At 43.1% G+C, this 14,060-nt stretch overlaps 1 protein-coding gene across 2 annotated transcripts in view; it reads right to left on the reverse strand.

The window, feature by feature from the left end:
• Positions 1-1,026: 1,026 nt before the first annotated feature.
• Positions 1,027-14,060, reverse strand: part of WDFY1 (WD repeat and FYVE domain containing 1) — a gene marked incomplete at its 5' end in the record, with an annotated part of 45,369 nt that continues 32,335 nt past the window's right edge. For both annotated transcript variants that reach the window (XM_081095497.1, XM_081095498.1), the window contains 8 exons: positions 1,027-2,771; positions 3,491-3,599; positions 4,700-4,830; positions 6,907-7,008; positions 7,388-7,493; positions 8,591-8,717; positions 10,497-10,609; positions 12,712-12,862. In XM_081095497.1, coding sequence (XP_080951623.1) covers positions 2,712-2,771; positions 3,491-3,599; positions 4,700-4,830; positions 6,907-7,008; positions 7,388-7,493; positions 8,591-8,717; positions 10,497-10,609; positions 12,712-12,862 — 899 coding nt within the window. In that variant the 3' untranslated portion in view covers positions 1,027-2,711. The remainder of the gene's footprint in view (positions 2,772-3,490; positions 3,600-4,699; positions 4,831-6,906; positions 7,009-7,387; positions 7,494-8,590; positions 8,718-10,496; positions 10,610-12,711; positions 12,863-14,060) is intronic.

Genomic DNA, 14,060 nt, shown 5'->3' on the forward strand with positions numbered 1-14,060 from the left:
CCAGTAATGGAAGTAGAAACTAATTTTTAAAAAAACTGATCTTAGAAAATAGTTCCTTGGGTGTGAGCCACTATCAAGTTTATTACATACTTGGGCCAGTTTCAACTTAAAAATGTGGACATGAACAAACTGAATTCTGTACAGAGAGGACAAAGTGACACCATCTAGACCAATATGTTTGTTTATATCCACCAGGAGCAGGACAGGACTAGGACATAGCAAACAGAGATTTACAATGAAATGAATAATGTTTCCACCTATTGCTATAGAGATACCTCCATCACCTGCACTAATAAAGGGCAATTTAAAAACATGTTTAAAATGAAGAATTGGCATTTTCATGTCCTATACATACTAGGGCTAAGCATAAGGATCTTCTCTAACATTCTATACTTCTTAAGCCCTGTTTGTACAAATGAGCGTGAGTATCCCAGGAATGGAAAAACCAGTAAACATTACTTGAAGAACTATCTAAAGTGACCCGTTTAAGAGGAACATAGTCAAAGTAAGGCAATAACTATAAGCCTAGCTGTACTATCTTTATGTGCCCAAGTCAGTAAAATTGAGAAAATAATTTTTGCCCACCTCTACAGAAAATATGCCCTCATTTGCTACTTAGTTTGTGACAGAGGCAAGACAAGGCTGCCATGTGTGTTTTCATACAGAAAAACGGTAACAGGCTCAGGTGGAGAGAAAGCAACATGGAAACATCTCCTTTCCTTTCCCGATACCACACTCTAATTCTTCCTTAAATATGCATTTCCTCCTTGATTTATATTATTAGCTTAACCCCTTGGGAGGCACTCTCACAATCTTAGTCTCTATGGAGCATTGGGGTTCTTCATTAAAAAGTTTTTATAAAATAAAAAGAAGTTTGAAAGCTATGGCATATTCTTAGCAGCTGTGATGTTCTACTCAGTCTACCACAGACATTGAAAGTCACATTTTACAGAATAAAGAAAAATGGAACCACAGTTCAGTGCTCTTCATTGTGGAAAAGAATCGATCACATTCTATTTTCCTTTCCGGACTTCATAAAATCCCCAGGATAGCACCTTAGTGGGGCTGAACCCTAACTGAACACAAGTCAACAGTCAATGATGCCATTTAGAAGTTAGCATCACTCGATTTTCGTTCCAGGTTATATTAGTAATGTACATTTTGCAGAAAGCCTAGGGAAAGTTTTTAGAGAAAACATCTTTTTCAGGTGATATAATACAAAAATTACAAGGAGCAACACACCCTTCGGTCTTATTTCTGAGGCAAGTCAACTTTCTCCGCAGATCACTCTAAAACAGGGTGTGCCTGACCCCGTCCCTTTCCCGCAGCATGTGTGTCCCTGCGCCATCTGGCATTTCAGTGTAACTGCCTGTCAAACGTTACAGCTCCTCTGAGCTGCTGTTAGACACAGGGTGAGTCCCTTACGTGTATCGGGCAGAACAACATGTCGTCTTCATACGAACCCGACAGAGTCACACAGTAGTGAGCCTCTATCAATACCCACCAGTCAGACTAACAAAAATATTGTTGCTATTTTTAAATTTATCCTTAAAAAATGTAGGCCTCTCTCCATTCACTTCCATAGCCGTCAAGTGATAGATACCTGTATTATTGTTAAAAACAAACAATAAATATCTGAATACTAACAGCAGGGCCCCTTCTCCCGCCTCTTCCCCCTTCTGGTACTAAGTGGCCAAAACCCTTTCAAACACCATTTGATACAAAAGATTTTGCAAGTTGTTATGTAACTAATATATTGAATATTAGTTACAATGACTACAAGTCAACATTGCTTTAAAAGCTTTGGAGTTCTTGTCTGAGGTGTATATTAACTGCCACAATATCATGGGGCTCACCCTGAATAGAAATAGAAAGTGTCTCTTAGGAGGACTGGGCTGTTCCATGGAACAGAATGATCATTCCCACCGCACACAGGCTGGTAGCTGGGTTTTCCATCAGTCGTTACTAACTGCAATGACAAACAGTCAGGCAGCTGTGTGACTCCCATGGTAGTGGCAACACAAAAACATTTTGTCCTCAGAGCATGTGTGAGGGGAAGGAAGAACTTGGACTGCTTGGTTAACAGAGGAATTCACAATTCACTCACAACCACCATGAGGTTCGCCCATGGCTTACTGCCCGCAGGACAAACAAGTGAAGTGAGCCCAATACTAGGTGCAGATGGCACTGAAGAGAACAGATGTCTCTAATGAGTGTCAATAACTAAGTGTAAAGCAGGTGCACATCCTGCCAGCACATGAGGAGTCGCTGGGATCTTAAGCTCCTACTGCGTTCCCTCAAGAGGGCGCCCTCCCTGCCTGACTCCTGCTCCCACAGCAGCCACAGGGCTTGGAGGACCAGCAGGTCAAGGGGAATGTGTGCGTGTACTCACAGTTGTTATAAGAACATTTTAGGCATCAACTCTTTAGTTCAATATTTTTTTCTCTAAAACTCTATTTGCTAGATCAATCTTGTCCACATCAGCTCACTGTTTGTGAGGAAGTTTTGCTGGAGGGATTCCATTCTTTGGGAACCACAGGTAGGTCCACAAATGCCCCAAAACACATCTTTACATTTTTTTCCTTTGAAAAGTGTTGATCTGTGTTTAAGTGGCTCCTGTTTGTCCACGTGACAGTGACTGCAGTGCCACAGGGAAGGGTGGCACTTGTACAGGCTGCCGCTGGGAAGGTGCAGACCTCGCGGCTCCCGGGTCAGTGTGGAGAGAAGCCGGTCGCCAGGCTGCAGCCCACCACGGGCGTCATGTCCCATATCTGCAAGAGAGAAGGCGCCGGGAGGCAGCACTGGTCACCTGGCCTGCCCGTGAGAGCCAAGACTGACACAAACAGGCGTGGGACTGGAAAAGGGCCGAAGGAGCTCATTCTCTTCTTTCAGTGCAAAACTGCCTCCTGACCCCAACAGTGATAAAACACTAAACGTGATAAAAGCTTTTCAGTAGTATCTAGACACCTGAAAATTACATCATAATGATGTTCTACTATAGTCTATACCTTATTATGAAATAATATATGTCACAGTTTCACAACTCAAGAGTGGTACTAAGTATAAAATAGTTACTTTCAGTTTCTGTGTTAGTGGGAATTAATGGAAAAAAAAAAGTGTGGCTATTTCTTACAACTAGAAGCCTTCCGCCCAGGATGGAAGGAAATTAGCACAGGAAGGAATGGCTTCAGCAAAGGATCAGCCATGGGATCAGCGGCGAGGGGAAACCCTGGGCTTGCTCAGCCAGATGGCGACGGGGGTGCCAGGCAGAGGGAAATGCCTTGGGAAGCGCCAAGGCTGAGGGCGTGGAAACTCACAGGCATGCAGTTTGCTACTGTGGATCTTCAGATGGCTGTAGGTAGCTTATGAAAGGGGAAGACGAGCTTGCCAATCAGAAAGTGAGGCTGGACTAGAAATGTCATGCTCATTCGCAGCATGGCGAGGGAGCAATCTACGCTGAGATGCTAATTGGGACAATTATGCAGGTTACCTTTACAATGCGATCGGTCCCACAGGTCACCATCAGTCCCCTGGCAACATCCATGGACATGTGGGAGATGTTATGTTTTCCTTCATGAAAGGTTGCTAGAGAAGTCCGACTAACAAAGAGAAAAGGGACCATTTAGAAGTCACCTGACTGTACCTAGAGCTGAGGGACACGTTTTCTTAGCAACAGAAAGGAAATATAGCTGCTCTTGAACAACATGGGTGTGATGCACAGGTCCACTAATATGCAAATTTTTTTCAATAAATACGTACAGTACTATAATGTATTTTCTCTTCCCTACAATTTTCTTAATAGCATTTTCTTTTCTCTAGCTTACTTTGTTGTAAGAATACAGTATATAATACATATAACTTACAAAATATGTGTTAAACAACTGTTTATGTTATTAGTAAGGCTTCTGGTCAATGGAAAGCTACCAGTAGTTAAGTTTTTGAGGGAGTCAAAAGTTATTTGTGGATTTTCAATTGCCAGGGGCTCAGCACCCCAAATCCCCACACTGTTCACGGGTTAGCTGTACTTACAGAGCCTTTCACGTAGAAGAGAAACTGCCCACATGAGATCACACAGTGTGGGCACGAGACAGCTGCAGGCTCCCAGACCTCTCTGCTGCCAGGGAGTAGCACTCACCGACCAATGGTGCCCACTGGCTTTCCCACTCGGGCCTCTGCCAAGGTTTGCCCATCTACTACTTTCAAAGATGACTCAACAGGAAGGGAACGAAAATGATGGTTCTGCCCTAGTGGAACTGCCTGAGTCAGGACAGAATGGGGAACGGACAGAAATGTCTGAACACAAATAGTTAAGAACTGATTTCTAGGTCAGATCTTGGTGGGGGGGGAAAAAATCATCGGTCTCTAGAATTTTCCCAGTAATTAAATTTCCACGCACAGGTGAGCAAAGTTGAGAGCATTCAATGCTTCTGGAGAGAACCAGCTGGCCACTGCGTCAGTGTGCACGTGGCCTTGACCCCGCACAGCACCCTGAGCGCTGGGGCTCAAGACTGGGCTGGTCCTAGCAGCATCATTTCTCGCAGTTTTGGGGAGAAATCTGTCTTATGTTGTAAAGCTAGAATAGGATCCTCTCTTTACACATCGCCTATGAAATTGGGAGACACAAACATGTGGGCAGGAGTACATCTACGTCACTTCCTGTTTCAGGCGCACAGTAAGATTGAGACACGCAAACACTCACTCCTCATCCTTGATGGAGTCATAGCAGGAGTCACACATGCGGACCTGGAACTCGAAGCCCATGACGGGGTAGCTTGAGCGCTTGCTGCTGCACTTCCCACAGACGGCCTGCCCACACTTCCTACAGTGGTGCTGCGGGAGGGAAAGGAGGAGTTTTACTTTTGCTTTAATGCACAGGGTTTCCCTTCAGAGCAGGGGAATGGATCGGAGTGGGGAAGTCTTGCCTTGACTTATAAACATTCCAAGTTAATGTAGCAGTTAACAGCCAAAAGGTGGGCAATTGCACTATTTGACAAGGATTTCCAAACAACCTTACTACATCGGTCAGATACTGCTTTTTTTTCATTCATCTTGTGCCTTGATGTCAAGAAATATTAAAACCAAGTTCAAATTCACTTAGCAGCCCAACTGATTAGAGAGTTCAGGAAGGAGAAATCTATTCCTATGTCAAAGGAAAGTTAAGAAATAAGGTTTTAAATTTAATATGCCCTCATTAAGAAACCAACATGCATAACCAGATGTTTTACTATCTCTTTTAGTCTTTCAATTGTGACTCTGGAAATAAAGCTTCAAGAACATTCCAAAATAGTTCCAGTATTATTACTGATTCGGACATACTTTTTTATACTGAAAGACCTGTTTATTTCCTCTGCTATTAGTTGTTAATCATAAACGTAAAATTAATCTCTTCATGTTTCCTTTAGAAGTAGGGACTTCTTCACCCATCAACTACATGCACTAGTTTCCACCAGACACGCATTGTTAGAAATAGCTAACGAAACAATTCAAGTACCATTTTCAGAGCATTAGAAAGTTTTAAGTGCTAAAATAATTCCTGCATTGCCTGACAGTCTCATATTAGACCTTGCAGGAGTACAATTTTGTAAGTAAAATCCAAGAGAATTTATTGCCACACACAAGTTTTAGGCCAATGCTTCATAGCAGTGTAACCAGTAATAAAATGAGTACAATCAGCATTCCTTTTTACTTACTTGCACAAATTCATATTAAACCTGAGTGAGTGGCTACCTTCAAATCTGCCATATATATATTTGTAGAACTTTAGTATATGTGCATACCTAGTGAGAAGAACATCTTTGAAATCTATAGGCTATTTTTAATTTAAAAAACAAACACTGTACTTGAAAGATGCTTAAAAATATTACACATGCTTACTAAAAATATTCCAGGTAGATTTATGTGGAACAATTTAGGAATAATCTAACATTATTAGAGCCACAGTATTCCACTGAGGGCTAAATTGTTACTTTTTATCAGTTTGTGAAAGCATGAGGCTTGTATGCCCTAATTCATTCTAATTTGGTTCTCGGCTAGTATGAAACAGTGACCTTAACAACAGTCCCAAAGGGAAAGATCTGCATCTATTTACCAGCAGGCTTGGGTTTTCTATGCATCCCCCTCCTCCAGTGCGGGACCATCCATGGACAGTTAGGGGACAGTGTCCAGTGCGGGACCAGCCATGGACAGTTAGCGGACAGTGTCCAGTGCGGGACCAGCCATGGACAGTTAGGGGACTGTCTCCAGTGCGGGACCAGCCATGGACAGTTAGGGGACAGTGTCCAGTGCGGGACCAGCCATGGACAGTTAGGGGACAGTGTCCAGTGCAGGACCAGCCATGGACAGTTAGGGGACAGTGTCCAGTGCGGGACCAGCCATGGACAGTTAGCGGACAGTGTCCAGTGCGGGACCAGCCATGGACAGTTAGGGGACAGTGTCCAGTGCGGGACCAGACATGGACAGTTAGGGGACAGTGTCCAGTGCGGGACCAGCCATGGGCAGTTAGGGGACAGTGTTCAGTGCGGGACCAGCCATGGACAGTTAGGGGACAGTGTCCAGTGCGGGACCAGCCATGGAATGTTAGCGGACTGTCTCCAGTGCGGGACCAGCCATGGACAGTTAGGGGACAGTCTCCAGTGCGGGACCAGAGTGGGACAGTTAGGGGACTGTCTCCAGTGCGGGACCAGCCATGGACAGTTAGGGGACTGTCTCCAGTGCGGGACCAGCTGTGGCATAGTCTCACTGGCCCGAGGAAAGGTCTTGCTCATTATCACCAGTGACGGTCATATAAAAAAAAAGTATGAATTAACAGCACTTCTGGAGAAGAAGTGTGATTCCGAACAAAATAAGAATTACACAAATGACAGAATACACGATTAACCCGGTGGTGACTCAAAGTTGGTTACGTACCTGTCTCAACCCCAGTGTCTTTGTGTCCCACATCTGCTTTATGTTCCAGAAAAAGGGCTGCTCACACTTCTGGCAAGAATCACTTTCTAACCACTGAGGAGCCTGGAAGGAGAGAGAGCCAACATCTCAGTATTTTATAGCTATTGCCATACTCACTACTATGTGTGTGTTCTGAGTAATCGTTATTATTTTAGTAATGTTTACAGAATTGTTCAACTTTCAACCTAGAGATATGAGGAAATTATTCAATTCTCATTTGAACTCTTAGAGTTGTCTTGTATATTTCTTTTGTTATGCCAAATTAGTTTGAAATTATTCAACCAGTTGAGCAAAAACCCCTTTTTACAGAATCTGGCAAACAACCACTTGGGGCAGCTGGTGGTACCACAAGGTACCTGACAGGGGAATCCCTCTCGCTGGGCACCAGGCCAGACAGATTTTCCACCCCCCGCCCCCAGCCTTGCCCACTTCCTCCTCTAACCTCTTCTCTGCTAACGTCCATGTTCCACACAGCAATGCCGCCGTCCGAGGAACAGGAGACGAGCTGCCTCGTGAGCTGAAGGTAGCACAGCGCCTGCACCCGGTCACTGCGGATGACACGCCAGCACTGGCTTCAGTGTGGGAAACAGACAGCCTCCAGGGAGGCGCAACTCCCTCCCCGTTGGAACCAGCCCTTGGCATGTCTCACTCACTCTGTGGGACGGGAATATGGACTCCGGTGTAAACTACCTGGCATGCTCTAACTTACTATGAGAATAATAGTTTCTACAAAACAAACACTACCTTCAAGTTAGTCTTTAAGAACTGCAGGTCAGAGACGATGACTACAGTTTTCTGGACCAATCACCATGATTTCCTTGTCCAGAAACAAAGAACAAAGGAGGTGTAACTGCCTTGCCTGAACCCAACCATAACAAGTGGTCACACACTACAGAGGTTACTGGTACACTCATGCTCACACGTGCACACATATACGTGCTCACAGTGCATACACATGTTCACACATGCACACATACGCACACACACAGGGTCACACATGCACACACACGCACATACACTTGCTCAGGTGTGCATACACACATTCACACATGTACACAGGCAGATACCGTGGAGGCTCTGGGGAACACTCTCCTGGCCTGTAGGCTTGAATGGAGAATGTTTCCGTGGCTACCTTTCGGCTTGACTCTGGTTATGGTGGACGGCGACAACCTAGCCAACAAAGGGGAAAGGGTTCCTTTTCCTTTCAAGACTAGATGGCAAGAGCCTGAGTATTACACCGTCATAGCAATGGCCAGACGACTACATCAAACCACATGTTCCTTCTTAATGAAATACATTTTATAATTTAAGAAAATGAGTTAGGCATCCGATTGGAGAATGGCTTAGTATCACATTACACACACTTCCGTGGTCAAAGTCCACGCCTGGGCTCCAGGCCTGAGCAGCTTATTTCAACAGGGTGACTCGCTGGGAGAGACACGTGGGAAGTGCCCTTTGGACCAAGGAGGAAGAAAACCCTCTGCTCTTCGTTTCCCTTTTGGCTACAGAACACCAGACACTCAGGACTACCAGAAAAGCAGTTAAAAGTCGTCCCCATCAGCCCTCTCAAATGGCCGTTTTGTAAACACAGTTTCCGTTTTCCCCAAACTCGGGTTCTCTCCCCACCCCCAGAACAGTCACGCACTGGTGGCCCTGGAGCAGGAGCGTGCGGCCCTTCCTTCCTCCGATGTCCCACATGATGATGCTGTTGTCAGAGGCTCCAGAGAAGAGTAACCGCTGGATGGGGTCCCACCAGAGGCAGGCGATACTACCTGGGGGCGAGGGAGGAAGGGAGAGAAGGTGGGGTGGAGGAAGAGAGGAGGAGGGGCAGGGAGAGAGGATTGGTTAAGTTAACTCCATGTCAGGGCACACACATCTGACAGCTGAAGACCCAACTAGCACAGCTGAGTCTTTCAGGAAACATGTGTCTTCACTGTACAATGGGCCATTCAACGCTTCATCACGAGTCATGAGAAGACACAGCACATCCACTCTCCTGGTCGTAAGACTAAAGTCTTCAGCTGTACATCAAAGATGTACAAAAGGGCAAAGAAGTTCCAATAAACGGTTCCTTGTTCCGTACCACAAAATTATAAAACAGCTGTTGAAAAGACTATAAAAAGCTTTTGAAAAATATAGCCATTGACATTTAATGAGAACAGGCCGTTAAGTTTACTGTGGTCATCTCATAGAAGTTAGAAAGCTAGACTACTGAAGATCTCTGGGACCTTGCAGGCAGTTTTACAGCCAGGATGCCTATGTTTGAGAAAATTAAGTGTCTCAAAGGAAAGGTTTGCAGGTATTTCAGAAATTTAGGTAAAAAATCCAAATTGGCTAAACTTATCAAATTAGATAACCCTTGAGAAAATCTTTCTTTCTATAGATTTCTCTCTCAACAGAGTTCATTATTCCAGTAACTTGCTTACCTAGAAGAAAATGATTAATAAACTTAATAAAACTGAACCAGTCACAAGAGCCCAAAATATTTTATATAATTCAAAGCAAACAACACAAGCGGTTTCTCACAGAAACTTAACAAAAGTGTGTGTGGGGGGAAGTATTCTGCAAAACTGGCTTCAGGCATAATTTTGTATAAATCCTGACCTTGTTTAAACCTATGCCCCACACACTTTAGCTAGAGGCTTAATAGCAAACATGATCTTTCAATACAAACATGACTAAGCAGTTGCCAGAACCCACTCTAACCTAGCAACCTGGAGAACACTTACGAGCCCGGAGTCATGAGACTCTTAAGTCATAAACGGAAAGGGGTGTCCACAGGGGCTGTGCTTTCCTGCCCACGTCTACTCTAATTTACTGTTCTTTCCCCTTTTTCCTCTACAAGGTCCCTGTCTGACAGACTTGATTTCACCTAAATAGATTGCTTAGACAGCGTGGAGAACATTTAACTTGTTAGACTTAAGACACTATTTTCATAAAAGTCCATCATTAATTCTTTTTAACAACCCCCAATTCTTCAATCTAAACCAGATGGCCTCGAAGCTTCTAATTTGCTACCGAATACAGCCAAGTGAGTTTTAAAACACTTTCTTGGAGTCTTGCCAACTCACTGCACTGTAGAAATAATGAAATTCCACCTGACCTCTTTTTCCTCAGTCCCTTCCCAGGGGAGGTTTCCCAAGTAGAGGATGACCCAGCCCATACATTTCTTTTCATTGTACTGAGCCACTAGTCTTGTTCAGTGTCCTAGAAACTGACAATTTAAAAACACTAACATTCTTGAAAAGGTTTTACCATTTACAAAATATTTTAAAAGGTCTTCTGAAAATAATTTCATTGAAAATGGTAAACAAAGTAGAAAGTATGATCCACACAAGCAACCTAGGAGGGATTTTTGACAATTCAAAACCCAACCCAGCACCCTTCCTTCACTTGGCCTTCACTCTTGGAGATCTAAATCCCCTGTCCGGCCAATCAAATTGAAATCTGACAGATCATAGGGAGGTGATCATTCATGAAACCACAGGGCTGAGAACTAAACTCAGATGCTCAAATTAGGTGGGAAAGCTGTGGGTGAAGACGCAGACTACCTTCATGTCCTTTGAGGGTTGTGATAACTGAGCAGGTGTCCTGTTCCAGCTTCAGCAGGGTGATCTGTCCAGAATAATCGCCAACAAAAGCATACTGGGTATCAAAATCGTATCTGTGGGGAAGCAGTCAAAGATCTCCAACACAATCCATCTCACAGTTGTAAATCAGAAAATGTTCTCTTTAAAGAGAATAAGCACACGCTCAAATTCTGAGAAAGGACATAGCCGACGGAAAATCACGCAGGATTTAAACACTGAAGAAAACAGTTGTAAGCTGGACTCAAGGAGAAAATTAGTATTTAATCATTCAACAAGAATTCATTGAGTATCTGTCATTCCTCTAAGCAATATTTGGAACTTGGCAATGAAAAAGATAACAGCTAACAGAGAAGACAGACACGAGAGCAAGTAGTTCTAATCAAATTAAAATAAAACACACAAAAAGTGAAATACTCAATAATGAAAAAAACAGAAAGAATGGGAGGAAAATGGCTATTCGTGAAATATCTCTGGAAATAATACGGACATGACCATCTTTCCTTTGGCCTAGAGCCCTAGACAATTTAGCTTTAAGTAAAGAGGATGGTTCACTTTAAATTGCTGTGGAGAGTTCATTCAACCAAAAGACAGTTATTTGGGGCAATGGTAAATTTAAGTTTTAAAAATATATTTACTCATTACTTTCTCAGTGACATCATAGCCATAGAAATTTGTGGCAAATTGGTAGATGACACACAGTAGGATACTACTATTTAAAGGTCAGAAGGACAACCATGGGCTAGGCCAGTGGTCGGCAAACTGCAGCTCGTGAGCCACATGCGGCTCTTTGACCCCTTGAGTGTGGCCACGAAGTTTCAATCGCACTGTACGTGAGCGCCCGCACATGGTATTTTGTGGAAGAGCCACACTCAAGGGGCCGCAGTTTGCCGACCACTGGGCTAGGCCATGACTGTGATTCTGTGGCATTTCTACCAGTCCATATGAAAAGCCTAACTCAGAACAGAAACACTTAATTAGCACATAACGTATCTGAATATTTTCCTTTGTTTGATTCTAAAGTGTACAGTTCTAATTTATACGCTTATTTTACATATCTCATGTTCTATGTACGTTCATTTGTAGCAAACATTTTTTATGAAGGCTTTCAATGGAAAAAAGGAATTTCACTAGGCCAGATGTCCAGCTCTGAAAGAGAACTACTGATGCCGACAGCCTTGATCTTGCTGGCACTAAGATACACAGCTACCACTGCTAGCCTTAAGCAAGGGTGAACTCCACGTGAAAGGTTCCATTCACCAGTGAAAAAATTTTAAAGCAGGAATTTCAGGGATGCTGAGGCACCTTTGAGAGTATTGTAAGAATTATGAACCCTCTCTATACACAAAAAAACAACTATAAAACTTATAGCCCATTTATGAACTCCAGAGTCGTAAGCCTTACTGTATTTACTAGTATATTCTATTGCAGGGTCTGTAAATAACCAATTACTAGAAGATCAATTCCTTTTTTGTTTCTTTCTTTATACAAAAAGTCTTTTCTTTCACTTTGAAATGTAAAGGAATGAGGGGAGGGGGGTTTGCAATAATGAGGGTTAGGTTTTCCAAGATTTTGTATTAAAAGTACAGCACTGCCCTAACCAGTTTGGCTCAGTGGATAGAGCGTCGGCCTGCGGACTGAAGGGTCCCAGGTTCGATTCGATTCCGGTCAAGGGCATGTACCTGGGTTGCAGGCACATCCCCAGTGGGGGGTGTGCAGGAGGCAGCTGATCGATGTTTCTCTCTCATCAATGTTTCTAGCTCTCTATCTCTCTCCCTTCCTCTCTGTAAAAAATCAATAAAATATATTTTAAAAAATCAATAAAATATATTAAAAAAATAAATAAAAGTACAGCACTTCCCAGCAGGGAATGGTAAGTCACCTAATTATTTTTAATAAACCAATTTTATACCAATAAAGCAAATTTCAGATTTATGTAAAATATCAGGAATCCCTCAGCCTTTGGGTCTCAAATAACAATTTATTCCTTTTTTCATCTTATTTTTTGTTTTTTCCTTTCTTTTTCTCTTTTTTTAGTCTTTTTTACATTTTTTCTCTGTTTTGTTTTTCATTTTTTTTATTCTACTTTTTGGATGTTTTTGTCAATTAACAATTTCTGATCAGAATAGAAATTGATCATTGAGACAAGGAGGCGGAGGCCCAGCCCTTCAAAGGATACTGCAAACACGAAGCCCAGGAGGGGAAGAGGTGCCTCCCGAGCATGTCCCCGGTCCGGGTGCACATCCAGCTGACACACTTGTCGTGACCGGTGCTGACCACCCACTCCGTGGCCAAGCTGAAGATAACTGCAGACACCCGGTTCTGATGAGCTGTAGGAACAGAAACGGAAAGTCTGCGCCCTTCAGGAAGAAATGGGACCTTCAGAGTCGAGCCTCATGGGGTGAGGACTGAGGCTGGCCTGGGGCTGCACAACATCCCATCATGGGAGTGCCCGACTGTGAGCGGGTGTCAGATAACCTGCCCTACCCCGACTCCCTATCACGGGCTTCCCAGGGCCCTGCCCACTGCCTGCCTACCTGGCAGACAGTCAGAAGCTACCAATCGTTAAGGAGTAATGCTCAAGAGGGACTCCGAGCATAGATTAGAGAACAGACTTGCACTTTGCTCTAAAAAGCCCTACCTACCAATGAGTTCCACACGGAAAGCAGGAGTCTTTTCTTAAAAGAGAAAATTTTTTTATTGTCCATAACTTCAGTGTTCTGGCCCTTTACAAAAGACTTTATAAACAAGAGCAACTATACTTTTCTGTAATTAAAAAGTAGTGTAAGCAATTTGTGTGTAACTTTTTACTATTTATAGAGACAAAATATTGTGAAGTTCTATATTTCAAAATACCAAAATAAGAGCTGAGAATGAGGAAAGTGTTCCATCTGTGACCTAACCTGTGAAATATCTGAGTGTGCAGGTTAATTGTAAGCCACTAGGGCAGTGTCCTGTCTACTTCGTCTGATACAGCACCTTGCATAGAGCAGGTGCTTGGTAAATGCCCAGGCTGATGAATGGAGTCTGAGGCTAGACAGAGAAACTTCTAACTTGCTCTCAGCTGTACAGGCTGCTGCAGGAGCACTGAGGAACTCTTTCTTATAAATTAATTAGAAAAGACTCTGGGAATATGGGCAAAGCATGAACCAGATATGCATAAAAGATGACAAAGGGTTAACATTAAATACAGCTTAAATAATTTTTAACTTGAGAACTATTTTGACTATCAAACTGGCAAAAAGCATTTATAAAGAGTAACGTTGTAAACATTGAAAGAGCAGGCACTCTCAACCGCCATTCATAGGATTGCAAAATTTGCACAATTGCTGGGAGGAGGTTTGCAAATAAATCTAGAGTATTAAAAATACATTTTAATGTTTGACCCAGTTACTCTACTTTTATGAATTTGTCTTAAATAGAAGTAATTAGAGTCAGAGTAACAGTAAAGGACACACACACACACACACACACACACACACACGTATATACATAGATATGAAATATATATACTCACAGATATATATA

Source organism: Myotis nattereri (assembly GCF_964212035.1).
Source record: "Myotis nattereri genome assembly, chromosome: 7".
Classification (NCBI taxonomy): Eukaryota; Metazoa; Chordata; class Mammalia; order Chiroptera; family Vespertilionidae; genus Myotis; species Myotis nattereri.